General features: G+C 41.4%; 1 protein-coding gene across 4 annotated transcripts in view; it reads right to left on the bottom strand.

Moving 5' to 3' along the window:
* The window catches only part of rbfox1 (RNA binding fox-1 homolog 1), a 122,289-nt gene that overhangs the window by 64,940 nt on the left and 38,280 nt on the right, over positions 1-19,069 (bottom strand). Inside the window, exon 1 of one of the 4 annotated variants that reach the window (XM_026362405.1) lies at positions 4,542-4,660. The exons of the other annotated variants lie outside the window; for them this stretch is intronic. Within the exon in view, the coding sequence (XP_026218190.1) occupies positions 4,542-4,580 (39 nt within the window). The 5' untranslated portion in view covers positions 4,581-4,660. Of the gene's footprint in view, positions 1-4,541; positions 4,661-19,069 lie in introns of those variants that run through there. 4 annotated transcript variants of the gene reach the window in all.

The following is a 19,069-nucleotide window of genomic DNA, read 5'->3' as shown; positions in this document are numbered from 1 at the left end:
TGAGTTCCTCTACCCATGACAGAAAAAGTATGAGGAACACAATAGAATGGCCAACATGGGCACCATTTCAAAGTTTGAAAGCTAATGGTTGCTGTTCCTAATGAAAACTAATGAAAGAGTACGCCACATTATGCTGACTGTAGACCAAACATGTTTTTGTAAGTTTTTTACTTTTCCTAGAATTATCAGTTTCAGACGTCATAGTGCAACCTTACTATTCAAACAGCAGGACGCTCTGGCAACCCCATTTGGTGACACAGAAGTGACAACATTTGGTTTGCCTTCTTGACTAAGGGTTAACTTGACCACTCACAACTTTTATCACTCTTTTCTGGAGGTAAATTTAAATGCACACGTGCCAGTATTATGGAGTTCTTTTGTGACAAAAGCTACAGTGTCTAAAGGAAGAAAGGTACACATTCACACTCATATACATATAGGGAATTATTCCAGAGCAATATTGCAGTAATCCAATGTTGACAGTTGGAGCTCTTAAGCTGACTTTAACAACCAACTCCAAAATGGCTAGTTTTCAGTAAGGACTTTTTAGCCTAAAATAAACATTTAGCCTAAATGAGAATTAGAAGTATGGTTTTAGTTGACTGTAGCTGTGAGTGGGAAAATTTAAATAAAATAAATATTAAAAATTTAGAAAGGAAATGACTATGCCCCCAAAAAATGATGTGGTGTGTAAGAATGTGTATGTGAGAGTGGTTACTCCCGTGGGACATTTATATCTCAGCCATTAAAGAAGGAGAAAGAGAGAGAGTGAGAGGTACTGCCATATGTAGGAAAAAGAAACAGAGAAAAAGAGGGAGGCAGACAGTGAGTCTTGGCTAAATGCTCTGCTGTGTAATGAGAACCACATTTAGACGGCTGAAATATGCTTTACGTGGCAAAGTCCTGCGCACACACACACACACACACACACACACACACACACACACACACACACACACACACACACACACAAACAGACACAATTAAAGTTTGCAGTGAGTGAACAGAGAGAAGGGATTTCATTCCCTCTTCAGAAAAGGAAATATACTATGTTTTCCTTGCTCTCTCTTAAAAAGGACAATTGTCCTCATGTTTGAATTCTAAATGATCCTGCCCCTTCTCCAGTGACTAATTATCAACCTTCCCTCTGATAGCACCATAAAAACCACTGGCTACTAAAATATTGAATTAACTTCTTTGAGAAATCATACTGTAGCCTTTTGTCTCACTGTATTTGTTCAGTCAGCATTTTCTCTCTGAAAGTCATAGATCACATGGAACAAAAATAGAATGAAATTACGAATGCAATAGAGTTTCCTGTCTATCAGGACCTTGCAAGAGAATAGTTTAGTATAGTTTGGGCTTTATTTTCATAAGTCAATACTGATAATATTGGACTCACCAAAGTAATTGGTGCGATATTAGAATCCAAAAGCATCACTAGAAATTGGTCAGACTTGGCAAAAAATGTAAGCTGTCAGATGAACACAACCCTCCATGTGTGATGTAAATGTTTTTACACAGCCCATCTGGTCATCTGATTATTTTCTCCATCTCACCTATTTCGAGTGAAATAGGTGAGATGGTGATGGTGCTGGTGATGGAAAACCCAAGAAAAGTAAAAATCTTAGCAAACTCATGAATTGCTTAATCTATATAATTATAAGTTTACAAGCAGAACACTTGTTCTGCCTTTGTAAAGTGAAGCTTTAATAGAGTCTAATTGTAGAAATTGAAGTGTGAGAGAATTGAATAATGCAGAGAGCTGCAACACTGATTTCTATAGTGCCAAATTCCGACACTTAGTATGTTCTTATGCTTCTAAAAGGTATCATATAACGGTAACCTTTGGCATCATTATTCATGACAAAAATCATAAATGCTCTGTAACAATTGTGGAAAGATCATAGTTTGGTTACTTTAGGCACAATAATAAAAACAATGTTAGGTTAAAGCTATAAATCACTTAATAATCAGGCTCCATCTTATCTCAAAGACCTCATAGTTCCATATTGTCCATCAGAACTCTATGTTCTCAGACTGCAGGTTTACTTGTGGTTCCTAGAGTTTCCAAATGTAGAATGGGGGACAGAGATTTTTATAAAACTTATAGTTAGAGATGGATCAGGTGACTCTGAACCATCTCTTAGTTCTGCTGCTATAGGTTGGTCTTTCGGGGACCTCTACTGATACAGTGAGCTCCTCTCCTCTTCTCTTTCCACTTATTTGCCACCATTTCATGTCATTAACTTTGTGTCTGCCTCTCTGTCTCCCTCTCTTTATACTCTGCACTGCAAGTGCCTCTTGGCCTTGGGGCTGTATATTTCTAGAGCCCTATCAACCTGCCTTGAAATGATTTTTGTTGTGATTTGGCACTATATAAAAAACATTTAATTAAATTGAATTAAGTGAAAAGTTAAAGAAGTAGTTCCTGGACTCTTAACTTCTTTCTCCTGTGGTAAAGATCTCCATGTTGTATCTTGTGCTCCCTATGCTGACTTTTAAATTAGTAAAACACACCATCGTTCTAGGTGTCAAATAGTGACATGCCTTGACATCCCCCTGTATTTCATAATGACAGAAAAGAGAAACCTCTAGTGTTGTCGTGACACACCAAAAGACTGGCTAAAGTGGCATAATCTGAAATTTGGCCTTAGAATGGGCTGAGAGTTACTGTAAATACTGAAACTGTTTCTTGATGCATACTAGCAAGGCACAGTTACTATTCAAAAAATCATGCAGTCTCGCCATCATTACGTTGTAAGGTTTTGCACTATTCTGCCTGTACATAAACCAAAAGCATTCAGGTGTAGTCCTTATACATCCATCTGAACCACATACTCCTTGTGACCTGCATTAGTAAATATAGCGATTATTATTCAAATAATATATTGATTCAGAGGACAATGTATCCAAAGCAATGTGTTAGGATAGGGTTGACATGGTGAACACAATGTACAGCACTTCTTTTGAAGAAGCCTGATTATTTATTTATTTATTATTATTATTTTGTCAAATGAAATGTCAAACTTGAAACAACTAAATATGTTTTACAATTCTCTTATTATTGGTATGTCTCTAACATTAACAGTGTCTCTGTACAAAACTACATCTGCATTCATGCAGATACATGCATGACTGATACATGACTGGTCCAATAAACTTGCTGCTCTTTGGAAGCTCTATGTGTCACAATTTTCTTTGATCTGTTTTGATTTGTACTACCACAGAACATAGGTTAATAATGTTAGCCCTCCTGAGCTGGTGCTTCCCTGGAACCAGTATTTCTTGCCAAAATGGTGCTTTGGTTGTCAAAGCACAAAGAACAGGTATAAAAGTAAGCACTGGCTCTGGACCAGCCCTTGAACTGACTTGGTGACTCAAATGTATGCTAATACATGAGAGGCACAATCTGCAGCTATGTTAAAAGAAGCTATTTGTTATGACCAGGGGACCTCTGCTGTCAGGTTAGAAAAAAATTTGAGATCAAAGTAAACAGAATACTGAGTTTTGAGTGTAAAGGAAGTGTTTTTCTTGTGAGACAGTGTCAACCTACTATGCTGCAAATAAAATCCTAGCATTTATTTGTATGTTTATTGCAGCGATTTGTCTCAGTTTTGTATCAAAGTCTTTTTCCCTGGTGAATATTGTTTTCTGTAGCACTGAGGGTGAGGATTGAGGTTAGGTTCAGTTGAGGTTAGAAAAAAAAATTGAAAAATAAACCAGCCTTTAACCTAACTTCTGGGAGGTGTTGTTCTCTATGGAGTTCTCACAATCCACATAAACAGTGGAAATAATACAGTAGAGCATACTCAATATTCACTGCTCATCCAAAAACAAAGTCACCAGCTGGATTTAACTAAGCAAATAGGTAAGACAGTGGTTCAGGGAGCATGACACATCATTTTCACACATGCATTGGCCACCACAAAGTCCAGATTTTTATTTTACAAATGTTGTGACATTGCAGAAGCTTTTTGAAACACTGCCACAGCAAATGCATACCATAATCAAAGCTAAAGGATGTCCAATTAAATATCAGAGTGTATGACTTCTTTTTTGGACAAGTAGTGTACGTACAAAATTTACAAAATAAAAATAGACTTGACAAATCTAAGCAAATAGTAAAATTTCTTCTTGTCACTACTGTACACACAACCAACCTTTTCCTGTTTACAAAGTTTCCTGGTTTAATTTGAACACTCCTCTCTCTTTCTTTCTCTCTCTATTTCCCTAATGCACATATGTATCAACTGCTGCTAGCTTCTAGTGATGAAGATGAAACAATAAGCCAGAAAAATAAAGAGATGCCCAGACACCCACATAAACCCTGCAAACTCACATGTAATGCATTAATATACAGTAAAACACGCACACTCATAACAAACAATACCCACAAAAGGAACATGCGGCGTGTTGCGTTCTGCAGTCACAGCAAAACAGTGTGGAGCAAGAGCGAGTCTACAAGTAACAATGAGGAAAGAGAGCGGGAGAGAGAGGGACAGAGATGGAAGAGAAACAGTGTGTGTTCTCAGAAGTACCTGCTTTACCATCTCGCCTCTGCCTTCCTCCATGCACATCCAGCTGCTCTATAAAGTCCAGCCTGCCAGTGCCTGCCTACAGCTAGCATAAATTATGGATGGCTTTATGTGTGTGTGTGTGTGTGTGTGTGTGTGTGTGTGTGTGTGTGTGTGTGTGTGTGTGTGTGTGTGTGTGTGTGTGTGTGTGTGTGTGTGTGTGTGTGTGTGCCTGTGAGTATTTGGGGAATGAGCAGATAGAGGAGGAGGAAGAAGTGGAGGAGGTGCCACTCCGAATGAAAGCAGCATTCCCCAAAATGTTTTCTACCACTCGCACAATCCTCACCTTCTTCTGTTGTTGGAAGTGCAAGTGTTTACCCCAGAAATAGTCTCATTCCACAAATGATGTACTCAAGTGGCAGTATTATTACAAAACAATATATTTTAAAGAATATATCATTTGATGCCTTTAACATAACATACGTTGAGAAGTCTAGTTGAGATTTGTTTGACAAACTCTCACAGATTGAGTGAGCACTGACAGATAGAGTGCTAAATGAAAAATAAAAACTCAATGACAATAATAATGAATACTTTATTGATCCCTTGGGGAAAAGATGGAGCTGATTTGAACCATTTCATGTACTGGCAGACAGTTAATCCATAATTAAGTCATAATTTATTAGCTTAAAATATATAGAAATATAAGCTGCAAAATGTAACTAGTAATTCAAGTTGTAAAGTAAAATTAATTAAAAAATGGAAATTCTCTAGTAACTAAATACTTTATTCCAGTTATTGTAACCATCACCCAATCATGTGCCTTTGCACAACATGGAAGCTCCCGTCAGGCATAAAATCAGCTATCAAAATTAACAATATCATGATGAACACGTACATAGCTCATTACATGAGCAAGGCCCAGAAAGGAATTGATAAAACCTCCTAAGGAGCAAAGAACCAGCTACTGGTAGATAGAGCAGTAAGACTGAACAACTTCAAACCAACTGTCAGGATGTAGAGTACATCATAGTACAGAACATTTTATTACACAGACTGGAACATGTCATTGGGATCAAATGAACAGCACTTGAGTGGTTTAAATCATATCTATAAGATAGATTCCAGTTTGTACGTGTTAATGATGAGTCTTCCATGCACAGCAAAGGTAGCTACGGAGTTCCACAGGGATCTGTGCTTGGACTGATTCTTATCACTTTATATTTGTCCCCCTTAGGCAATATTATTAGGAAACATTTCCATTGTTATGCAGATGATACCCAGCTATACCTATCTATGAAACCAGGAGAAACTAATCAATTAGTCAAACTTCAAGCATGCTTAGAAAGACATAAAGGCCTGGATGTCCTCCAATTTCCTTCTACTAAATTCAGAAGACGAAGACAGAGGTTATTTTGTTTGGGCCTAAATATCTCAGAGACACTATGTCTAATCACATTCTTACCCTAGATGGCTTAGAATTGGCCTCAAGTAATACTGTAAGAAATCTCTGAGTTATCTTTGACCAGGATATCTCCTTCACTGCATACATCAAAGAAATCTCTAGAACTTCCCTTTTTCACCTGAGAAACATTGTTTAAATTAGGAGCATCCTCTCCCAAAGTGTTGCTGAAAAACTAGTTCATGCATTTGTTACTTCCAGACTGGACTATTGTAATTCATTATTAATAGGATGTCCCAATAACTCATTAAAAAGCCTCCAGTTAATCCAAAATGCTGCAGCCAGAGTTCTGACTGGAATTAGCAAGAGAGATCATATTTCTCCTACTTTAGCATTCTTTCCATTAGCTCCCTGTAAAATCCAGAATTGAATTTAGAATTCTTCTCCTCACTCATAAATCCCTTAATAATCAGGCTCCATCTTATCTTAAAGACCTCATAGTTCCATATCTCCAAGCAGAACTCTCCGTTCTTAGACTGCAGGTTCACTTGTGGTTCCTAGAGTTTCTAAATGTAGAATGGGAGGCAGAGCCTTTATCTATCAAGCCCCTCTCCTGTGGAACCAGCTCCTACATTACATTTGGGAGGCAGACACCCTCTCTACATTTAAGACTAGACTTAAAACTTTCCTTTTTTATAAAGCTTATAGTTAGAGATGGATCAGGTGACTCTGAACCATCTCTTAGTTATGCTGGTATAGGTTAGTCTGCTGGGGGACCTCTACTGACACACTGAGCTCTTCTCCTTTCTTCTCTATCCATTTAAATGCCACCATTTCATGTCTCGCGCCGCAGTATCTGAGTGAACTGCTAGTGCCTTATGATCCGCTACCCCTACTTCGGTCAAAGGATGCAGGCTGCTTGTCAGTACCTCGTATTATGAAAACTACAGCTGGGGGCAAAGCTTTTTCTTACAAAGCCCCAAAGTTATGGAAAAGCCTTTCAACTAGCATTCGGGACTCCGACGCAGTCTCAGTGTTTAGGTCGAGGCTAAAAACCCATTTATTTAGTCAAGCCTTTTTGTAAGTAGATTTGCCTTAGGGAAAAACTCATGGAGGTAGAGCATTGTGGTGAACTGGTAATTTTAGATGCCGTCTTCAACACTCTCACTGATCACTCAGGTTTGTTGACGGTGAAGTGACTGGCTGCTCTACAGCCCAGGGAGCCCTCATGTCTGTGTTTCCTTCTAGCTCACCTTTTTAGTTAAGCTGTCATAGTTAGTCCTGCGGGAGTTCCTGCTTGCACTCTGCACTAAATATACATTCAACTCATACATTATGTGACTGTGATCATACCTAACTGTTATCTCTCCTCTTCTGCTCTCCCCTCTCCTCTTCTCTTTCCCTCTTCCTGTCTCTCTGTCGATCTACACATGTCGTTCCACCCTCTGACCTCTGGACCTGTCTGACTCGTCCTGGTGCCACACTTCTGGTTGGAGATCTCGTCGTTTGGATGCCCTGGGTGGTCTCAGTGGGATACGTCTGGTGACTGGGGTTGGCTCCACGCTACCATGACGACGGTCCTGGCCTCGGCTGACGTTGGCAGCTGTTTCTCTAAGGTCTCAACTCAACGCTCAGTCCGGGACTGGAACTCCCTTCAAGTCTACCAGAGCCTCCAATACCTAACCGGACTCCATAGTAACTCAAAGACATGAACTGTTATACTGAACTGCCTGCTGCCTAACACATAGTATGTGATCACCCATGTGAGGATGGGTTCTCTGTTGAGTCTGGTTTCTCTCAAGGTTTCTTCCTGTTGCCTTCTCAAGGAGTTTTTCCTTGCCACTGTCGCCCTCGGCTTGCTCATCAGGGACAATCTGATTATTATGATTCATACACATTCACAATTGTTAAAAACGCTGTACAAATAAATACAATGAATTAATTTTGTGTCTTCTGTCTCCTGTAGTTGTGTTTTCTCCTCTCTGTCTCCCTCTCTCTCTGTACTTTTCTGCAGGTATCCTCGACCAGGAGCTGTATATCTCCAGAATCCAGTTGACCTGCCCACTGTTCTTGCCGCTTGTTGTTGTTTTTGTTGCCTGCTGTTCTTTTCTTTCTTCTTTTTCCACTCACCCCAACCGGTCGAGGCAAATGGCCTCCCACCATGAGCCTGGTTCTGCTGGATGTTTCTTCCTCTTCCCTAAAGGGAATTTATTCAGATTCAACTTGTCATGAGCTGCCGGATGGACTCCATGGTCAGAGAGCAGACAGGACAGAACTGAGCGAACAATGTTTATTTAGAAGTGACAGAACACAGTAAATCAATGGAACAGTCACCAGGTGGGAGGAGATGAGGTAGGGTGCGTATGGTGGTCTGGTTGGAAACCGGAAGTAATTCAAATCCAAGATGGCCGACCAACAGAGAGCACATGGGCAAAATGGAAGACAACGTCAAAACCAAAATGGCCGATTGACAGAGAGCACATGGACAGAGACACCAGAGTCACACAAGCACAACGAGAAAATAGTCCAAACAGTATCTACAGAGCTAGCTCGGAGGTCGAGGGTAATCCGGGTCATACACAGGCAGGCAGTTCAAAGTTAAGTCCGGCAGGCAAAATCCACAACGGAAGACAATCCAGGTCGAAACACAAAAGCAGTCCAAACAGACAGAGCAGGAAAGGGGACAACAAGGGAGCGAAACAGAACAGAGGGAGAACTCACTGAACCAGAGGGGAAGCAGGGTCAGGTCAGGCTGGTCCAATAAGGGGGAATCCAGGGTAGACAGAGTAGAAAGGGGACAGGTCCGGGAAAGGGAATCAGGCAGGTCCAGGTACAGGTTTGGTACCGTGAGCAGGGGGGAAAAGACAGAACTCACAGCACCAGGGGGTCAGGCAAGAGACGGGGTCCAGATCAGGCAGAGTCCAAGAAATCCAAAAGAGTCAGTCCAAGATAAATGCTGGATAGTGTTCAGGCGTTGAAAACAGACTATCTGGCAGGGGAAACAGGTGAGCAGGCCGGTATTTATACTCCAGGGGAAAGCAGGTGTAACCAATCAGGTGAGTGCATGTGACCATACCGGGAAAGGGAAACAGAAGGCTGCCAAAATAAAAGCACGGCAGGAAGCACTGGCAGCAACGAGGCTGGAACCATGACACAACTAGCACAATGCAACATGACGAATGTTGAGGACAGCTACAAGTGCTATGCAATTATGCAGTTAAATCGGACGTCCTGAGAAGTCAGCTGAATGGGAAGAAGAGCCGGGGAATCAACACCTATGCCCTGCCTGGTCATCACATATCCTGCTGATATAAAAAGCTTACCAAAAGATATTGTAAACTTCACATTCAGGACCACTGACATCAAGACAAAAAAACTTTATACAATGCATGGAGGATTTCACCCGAAATCCAGCTCCCTAAGACTTTACACTAAGCAGAAGGAAGAAGGCAGAGCACTAGAGAGCATTAGAGCCACTATCCAGGATGAAACAACAAAAAGCGGCTGGTTAGTGTAGTGGTAGGATCCCTGCCTTCCATGTGAGGTCAATCCTAGCTATGGCCAACCTCCTGTAGGGGTCCTTAGGCAAGACCTCCTTACTCTTACCCTGCCTATCCTTGTAAGTCGCTTTGGATAAAAGCATCTGCCAAATGACTAAGTGTAAATGTAAATCCATGAGTACACTAGAAAGATGGCCATAAACCATCATGGAAGTGGGTGATATCAAAAAATTCTAACAGTGGTTGGACAAAGTCGAACTAAAAGACAGCACAGAGGCACTAATTATGGCAGCAAAGGAACAAGCTCTAAGTACCAGGATCAGTACCAGTTTTAATAGCCAATCCTGCTCATAACAACAGGGTGTAAGATGCTAGCAGGGAGGGCATACAGTGCATGAAATGCCATAACCAAGTGGCATCTATGTAGTATATGGGCTGGAAGCCAAAAATGGGATCCACCTCCAAATGTGGTTGAGAATGACCAAGCTAAGATCCTGTGGGACTTCTAGATACAAACTGACAAACTGGTAATGGCTTAACAACCAGACATGTGGTGGACAACTATGGTAGGAGGTCTGCAGTGATAGATGTAATGTGTGTACTCTATCAATGTTTTTAATCTGTTTTTAATCTCTGATTTAGTGTGCCACAATAGACTGGCCTTACTGCATTGTAGGGTCCTGTATCTAGTTTCCAAAAGATTTTGGAAACAACATAGCACATGGCTTCTTCAAAGCCAGCAGTTGTTATTTAAGGTGTTAGGTGTGGATGGTACATAGCCTTGCTGTGTTTTTGAAAACTGTACGTTTTTCCAATTGCAAACTTTGGAAGTCTTTGGAACATATAGAGATTCACAGACTCTGAACCATTTATCCTATGATACAACTACCAGTTATCATGTCACAAAGTTAAAACCACAATCATTTATAAGCTGATGATTTAAGTTGACAGTGTTTTGTCCCACAAAATGTCAACATATCTATCTATGTTTAGTCAGTTTAATTTAGTTCATCCTGTGCTTATTGATAATTTCATCATTATTTTGGTGGCTGGTTCATGGGCCCCACATCTTGTATGCATTGCTGTGGCCTTTCTTTGTGAAATACTGGATGCATGTGTCTCAGCCTCTTTGTGGTTCTGTCAGTCACAGACCACAGAAACGCACGTGATACACACACACACACACTAACCGTAGACAAACAGAGACAGTGTATCATCCACAGATCAATAGTTTGTCAAGCAGCTATGGCTTAGCACACAGAGACTCAGAGACTGAGGGTGCAGGAAGGAGAAGCTCGATGATGGGAAGTGGAAAGGATGAATTCTGGCCAGATGTGTGTGTTTGTCTTTGAGTGTGTCCATGTCTGTGTCCTGGTCATGTAGTTGACAGATGGTTTCAGGCGATGTGAGGCAGAATGTGACTGAAGGAGGATGAAAACACTGACACACATTCACAGGCACAGACACAGACACAGACACATACGCAGCACTGCTGGGCTGCCTGGCAGATCTACTCCGTCAGGACCTGAAGCCAGACGTTCATTCAGTTGTTTGTTCGTGCAGTCACTGAGACAGAACTTCATCCCTGTCATGAGTCAGCCAGGCTTTCACTATCAGTCATAACATATCTATTTCTGACTATTTCATCCTCTACACAAGCTTTGTAGATGCAGTTGTAAGTACAAGGGTCACAAGTATTTTGTGTGCAGAGGCAGCACCATGCAACTGTGTAATCATGATCTTTTTCTAGTTTTCTGAAAATCTTAGTATAATTTGCATTATATTTGGATGAGGGTACATCCTGGACAGATAACCAGAAACTGACCAGTAGTACCCTCTACAATAGGGCCACACATAGTCAGACAAACCTTCACACTCACATTCAATCACTAATTAATGATTTGGGAGGAAACGCATACATCGGAATATGGAGACTTCACATGACAGCCATCTGATTTGTTTCTAGTGCAGAACCTTCTCCTACAGTAAAATAGGATCTGTATGTCTCCTAATTAAGAACTTTTAATGCTACATATTAAATTTTTCATTGTCCTTCTGCACAGCTTGCTTTGTGTGTATGTGTGGCAGGCATCTATCTCTGTTGCCACAGCTTCTCTTTTCCAATGTTTAACACTTGTTAATTTGCCGAAAGATTCCACAGATGTTGTTCTGTTGTCAGGATCAATGTTTGCACTTTGTAGTAACTGAAAGTCATTACACTGGCTCATACAGCTAGCTGAGTGAGAGTGAGTGGTTGTGAAAACACAGATGATGGCTCAGTAATATAGAGCCATCTGTTGGCTGTTGTCATTGGAAGAGAGGTGTTTGTGTCTCACACACAAAACCTTCCACACACAGTTCTTGTAAATCATATAATATTATACATCATATAATAATATAACGTTATCTTTTTCATATTTTATGGCAGGGCACTGTTTACAGTTAGGTCCATTAATAATGCCAAAAGATAAGATGAGATTTGTCCCTTGATTTTAAAATGAAAGTGAGGTCAGGATTCTCAGCTTTAAGTCATGCGGTTTGACAAACCTGGCATTAACCATTTAGGAATTACAGCCATGTTAATACACACACACCATATTTTAAAGGGGCTCATCTATGGAACAAACTAACATAATAGCTAAATTTAATTACCATCAGTAGGAGTATTAACACTAAAAATTTACCTATATGGTAAATTCGGAATATATAAAACTTCTGAGATGAATCGCAATTAACTATATAAAGTAATGTCATTAGTTGCAATAAAATATTGACAGCCTTAATTTGAATAAATTCATATGTCTACACAGCTTGTATATAGGCTCAAGTTTCATTCACAGTTTACAACCATAACCCAGAGTTTACATTTACATTTGTAATTTTCTTGCATTTCACTTGAGAAAGAATTTATGAATATATTAAATACTTGATAGGTAAAAACTCTAGCAAAACTTAGCACAGAGGGCCTATCATACAACATTTATGTGAGTCTGTCTGTGAGTGTGGTATTGTGTAGGTGGGTTTGTACTGCATGGCGGGTGTTGCAGTCAGCCAAGGTCATGTAACACCTTATGTCTCTGTCAAAATAAAAATTTCAATGGATAAATGAACCTTCGAAACATGCCCACACATTCTGAACAGACCGTGAGAAATTTCTGCCATGTCCTTTGGTAACAAAGAAAAACAATCAATCGTTCAGTGGACAATACCAACTGACTTGTTCTGTCTCAGCTTTTTACTAATAAAACACTACTAAAATTGCTCTACTGCTTGATTAAAGTGTTATCAACTCATCGAACGGTTACTATCTGTTGCTTTCATGCCCTCTGTTATTCAGTGAGCTCACTTACTACCTACCAGTAAGTACATGAGTGGTCATAAGTAGAGAGGCAAGATTATGATCTGGCATGGTTTGAAGGGTGGGCTCAGCAGCAACTTTGCGCACACACGATCCATTTGCAGTGTGGACAAAGTATTTTGGGTCTCCTCTCTGCTTTGACTGTAGCTGGGTCTGCTGGGAGAGGCTACTGTGACACTGTGAGTGCTTTGGAATGGTGGAGGGGCTCATGGCAGCACCCACTGTTCACTGAGACAGTAATAGCAGAATATTAGATATGCTTTCATGTCAGAGTCTCCAAAACACCAGAAAAGTCTTGAATTATACCAGAAAAAATAACTAGATTTGTCAATAGTCGCTTTTAACAAAAATGGTCGCCAAGGAAATGGAAAGCAGCAAACAGCATTTTTTAATGTTAGAAAATATGACATACCTCTACACTGGGACTCTTTTCCATCTCCTCTTTTCTTCACCTTCTGAAAGCTGCACCTAAGGGCTTGGATGGCCTTTTTAATTTATTTTATTTTCAAGGCAGTGCACGTGCAAAGGACGCCAGTTGGGGCAAATTATTACTATTATTTATTTAATTTTATATTATTATATTTATATTATTCAATTGAAAAAATGGAAAACTTTACACAAAAACAAACAAATGGTATGACATTATTACACCCCCAGTTGTCACTATGGTTACAGTTTAGTTAGAATTAGGCAGGGAATTCTTTTGTTACAGTCAGGGTCAATAACACAAGAGCACCTGGAGTAAACCCATGGAGACTCAGACACAGGATCAAACTCTCTTGCTGTGAGGTGACAGTTGTAACCACTGCACATGACCCAACTGTTGTCCCCTATGGACCCCATTGTCTGCTAATTGAGTGGGATGGTTTGACAGTACAGAATAAGAGCAGGATTGGCAGCTGCCAGTGCACCCTTCAGGGCAGTATGCTGGCCTGAGGAACATAGCCAGCTGCTCAAAGCTGGTCAGTGTTGCAGGATCTACTCTATTGTTACTGTTTTTTGACTCTGTCATATGCACATGTATAGTATATATTAAGTTGGTATTCACACAAGACTTTAGTTCAATTGTTCACTTATTACATTTTGCGGATAAATAGTTAAGCATTACATACAAGCAGCAGCTGTTTTAGCTTATTCATAGCAATTAGTGATTAGCCAAGAAGCTCAGAATGGTTAACACATGTACTGATGGTGGATGGGAGAATGCAGGCAGAGCAGTTGTCTACATGTTTATGCTTATTAGATGGGACACTGAGTAAAAAGCCAATAATTGCCTATATTGTAACAAACATGGACATTATAAACCTGACTGTCTTAACTTCAATTCTGCATGCTGTCCACCCCATGAAAAGCTGAGCCCCACCCCCGGTCAGACACAGAGGGTGGGCCTGACAGAGGAGAGACAGCATCATAAATATCACAGCCTCTGCTAATTTCGCTTTCAATGCAGTGTAAATAAAATGCTAAGAATCCCTTGCCATTCCTATTCACTCGCACTAGTGCACACAAATACTTTTTTACACTGACACATCATCATGTACTGTCATCAGAGCAGTCCAAATTTTTTCCTATGAAAGTTTGTCAGTTGTGCACTCTTAGTATCTGTTAGCATCCTGAATTCTCCTCCAGTTTGATCCCCACACAAGGCAATAGTGATCTTATAGCTCTTTCCAGACCTTTAAAGTGATACTGAACTTCTTCTTTCGGCTTTTCCCATCAGGGGTCGCCACAGCGAATCATCCTTTTCCACCTAAATCTATCATGAACATCTTCTACCCTAACATTAGCCAACCTCATGTCCTCTGTTAAGACATCCATATATCTCCTCCTTGGTCGTCCTCTTGCCCTCCTGCCTGGCAGCTCCATCTCCAACATCCTTCTACCAATATACTCACTATCCCTCCTCTGAACATGTCCGAACCATCTCAGTCTGGCCTCTCTGACTTTGTCGCTAACACAGGCAACGTGAGCCGTCCCTCTGATGTACTCGTTCCTTATTCTGTCTAACCTGGTCACTCAAGGAGAAGCTCAACATCTTCATCTCTGCTACCTCCATCTCAGCCTCTTGTCTCTTTCTCACTGCTACCGTCTCTAACCCATAGAGCAGAGCTGGTCTCACCACTGTCTTGTAGACCTTTCCTTTGAGTCTTGCTGACACTCTTTTGTCACACAACACTCCTGACACTTTCCTCCACCCGCTCCAACCTGCCTGCACTCGCCTCTTCACCTCTTTTCCACACTCTCCATCAGACTGAACTGTTGATCCTAAGTACTTAAACTCCTTCACCTTCTTCACCTCAGCCCCCTGTAACCTAACGCTTCTACCTTGATCCCTCTCGTTCAGATACATGTATTCTGTCTTACTACGACTGACCTTCATGCCTCTTCTTTCCAGAGCAAACCTCCACCTTTCCAGCTGTTCCTCCACCTGCTCTCTACTCTCACTGCAAATCACAATGTCATCCGCAAACATCATTGTCCAGGGTGATTCCTGTCTGACCTCATCTGTCAGCCTGTCCATCAACATAGCAAACAAGAAGGGACTCAAAGCTGATCCTTGGTGTAGTCCCACCTCCACCTTGAACTCCTCTGTCTGACCTACAGCACATCTCACCACCGTCATACTTCTCTCATACATGTCCTGAACTAGTCTGACGTACTTCTCTGCCACTCCAGACGACCTCATACAGTACCACAGCTCCTCCCTCGGCACCCTGTCATACGCCTTCTCTAAATCTACAAAGACACAATGCAGCTCCTTCTGACCATCTCTGTACTTTTCCATCAACATTCTCAAAGCAAAAACAGCATCAGTGGTGCTCTTACGCGGCATGAAACCATACTGCTGCTCACAAATCTCCACCTTCTTCCTAAGCCTGGCTTCCACTACTCTTTCCCACAGCTTCATTGTGTGGCTCATCAACTTTATTCCTCTATAGCTGCTGCAGTTCTGCGTGTCACCCTTGTTCTTAAAGATCGGAACCAGAACACTTCTCCTCCATTCCTCAGGCATCTTCTCACTCTCTAGAATCCTATTGAACAAACTGGTTAGAAACTCCACTGCTGTCTCTCCTAAGCACTTCCACACCTCCACAGGTACGTCATCAGGACCAACAGCCTTTCCACTCTTGATCCTTTTCAGAGCCTTCCTAACCTCATCCTTTCCAATCTCTGCTATTTCCTGCTCCACAACATCCACATCTTCCTCCCTTCTTTCCCTGTCATTTTCCTCATTCATCAGCTCCTCAAAATACTCCTTCCATTTTTTCTGCACACTCTCCTGGGTTGTTAGCACCTTTCCATCTCTGTCCTTAATCACCCTTACCTGTTTCACATCCTTCCCATCTCTATCTCTCTGTCTGGCTAGCCTGTACAAGTCCTTCTCTCCTTCCTTTGTGTCTAACCTGTCATACAGCTCATCGTAAGCTTTCTGTTTGGCCTTTGCCACCTCCCTCTTCACTCTACGCTGTGCTTCCTTGTACTCCTGCCTACTTTCCTCAGTCCTTTCTACATCCCACTTCCTTCTAGCTAACCTCTTCCTCTGGATGCATTCCTGTACTTCCTCATTCCACCACCAAGTGTCTTTACCTTCTTTCCTCTTTCCAGATGACACACCTAGCACCTTCCTACCTGTTTCCCTGATAACCTCTGCTGTAGTTTCCCAGTCATCTGGAAGCTCATCCTGACCACCAAGAACCTGTCTCAACTTCTGTCTGAATTCCTCACAAGTTTCTTCATTCTTTAACTTCCACCACTTGGTCTTCTTTTCTGTCTTCCCTCTCTTCTTCTTCCTGACCTCCAGAGTCATCTTACACACCACCATGCGGTGCTGTCTGGCTACACTCTCTCCTACCACCACTTTGTAGTCACTAACCTCTCTCAAATGACCTCGTCTACATAGGATGTGGTCCACCTGTGTACTCCTACCTCCACTGCTGTATGTCACTCTATGTTCCTCTCGCTTCTGGAAGTAAGTGTTGACTACAGCCATTTCCATCCTCTTAGCAAAGTCCACCACCATCTGTCCTTCCAGATTCCTTTCCTTCACACCAAACCTGCCCATCACCTCCTCATCACCTCTGTTGCCCTCACCAACATGCCCATTGAAGTCTGCTCCAACAACAACTCCCTCTCCTCTGGGGATACTCTCTATGACCTCATCAAACTCACTCCAGAATCTCTCCTTCTCTTCTAACTCACAGCCAACCTGTGGCGCATACCCACTGACTACATTCACCATCACCCCTTCAATTTCTAGCTTTAGGCTCATCACCCTGTCTGAGACTCTTTTCACCTCTAGAACACTGTTTACAAACTCCCCCTTCAGGACCACTCCTACCCCGTTTCTCTTCCTATCCACACCATGGTAGAACAGTTTGTATCCTCCTCCAATGCTACGTGCCTTGCTGTCCTTCCACCTTGTCTCCTGCACACACAGAACATCTACCTTCCTTCTCTCCATCATGTCTGCCAGCTCTCTGCCTTTCCCTGTCATTGTGCCAGCGTTAAGAGTCCCTATTCTCAGATCTATGTCCCTGCCTTTCCCCTTCTCTCTCTGACCACGAACCCTTCTGCCTCCCCTCTTTCTTCGACCAACAGTAGTCAAATTTCCACCGACACCCTGTAGGTTAACAGCATCGGTGGCGGTCGTTGTTAACCCGGGCCTCGACCGATCCGGTATGAAAGTCTTGTGGATGATTCGCATGGTTATTTTGGCAATTTTTACGCCGGATGCCCTTCCTGACGCAACCCTCTCTATTTATCCGGGCTTGGGACCGGCACAGAAATCACTGGCTTGCAACCCCTGTGGCAAGATTCAAAGTGATACTGAACTAAATGAATAAAATTCTAATAATAAAACCGTGGATTATTATAGAGTGGCTATAAAATATAAACATTTCTTTTTTTCGTTTGTAATAGCTGTGTCTGCGAAAAAATGCTACGTGATGGACATGGATGTTGTGGTAGCACAGTTTGACCACTAAGCTGAAACTGGTAATGGGCTGTTCCCCATCAAGCTCTTTGTGATATCATCACAAAACCAAAGAAATATAGAAAACAAGTAAATCTTACAGTTATTAAGTGAAAATATTATACACATACATTTAGGCAAACACAGAGAGCACATACATTATAAGTCCTCCGAGGATTAATATCAAACACTTTCTTCGCATGTTTCCAAGGCAACATGACAATGAGCCGCTTTGCTAAAATCCATCGGGCTAACGCTTTAAACTGATCAAAGTCCCAATTCTTGTTTGTGTGTATCTGTGTGTGAGTGGGTGAGAGGGAGCAGGAGAATAAAAATAGACAAATCCAAGCACTATATGAGAGAAGAAACAGAGCAAAAGAAATAGCTAAAGATACTTTAGCATGAATTCCTGGAAGAAGAAAATAGAATCTACAAACAATGTAGGGAAATCAGAGATACTGGGTTAATTTAGAAGAATGTAGAAGAATGTATTTTTACATTTTACATCATTCATTACATTATACAAAACCTTAAAATGAGTATTACACCATTAAAACCTCTGCAAAAGTGTGCAGTTATTAGAGAGCAGCTATTATATGTTGACACAAAATCTAAAAATGCTAAACAGCCAGATGAAAATGTACCTGTCTAGGTAAGGATAATCATATTTAGGGAACAACACACTGAACAAGAATGAATACAATTTGCAAATATAGCCCTATAAATATACCCTGCTGGTATTCAAAATCCAATGAGCATGAATCCTAATCCATTTGGTCACCACTGCTCTCCTTTAGCCTTTTTCTGCACCATGAGGTCAGAATTGAACAAAATAAACATTGTAATTTGAGCACATCTATGTTTGTGGTTTTCAAATGATAGCCCCCTGTTTTTTAATGACTTCTTTGCTATTGCTCTACTGCCACCCTCAGGACAAACTCCACATTTTAGCAACACTGCAGCCTGCTTCAGTATCACTTTATTGTTGTGCTGTAGTCAGCTGTAGTCTTTTGGGGCTACTGGCTGATTAAAAAAAAAAAATCAGCTTCCATTGCTTGCTGAATTAGTGAGGACATTTATTAGCATAATGCATTCTTCAGCCCTTAACCAGAACCTTTACAGTCACAACTTAATGCCTAACCCTAACTCTAAGACCATCTCTAGATGACAGACATTAACTGTTATACTGGACTGCCTGCTGCCTACACAGCATGTAATCACCCATATGAGGATGGGTTCCCTGTTGAGTCTGGTTCCTCTAAAGGTTTCTTCCTGTTGCCTTCTCAGGGAGTTTTTACTTGCCACTGTCGCCCTCGGCTT

The sequence above is a fragment of the Anabas testudineus genome, chromosome 8 (genome assembly GCF_900324465.2).
Source record: "Anabas testudineus chromosome 8, fAnaTes1.2, whole genome shotgun sequence".
Lineage (NCBI taxonomy): Eukaryota > Metazoa > Chordata > Actinopteri > Anabantiformes > Anabantidae > Anabas > Anabas testudineus.
Note: the sequence above shows the minus strand (reverse complement) of the source record. Positions and strands in the feature narration are given on the sequence as shown.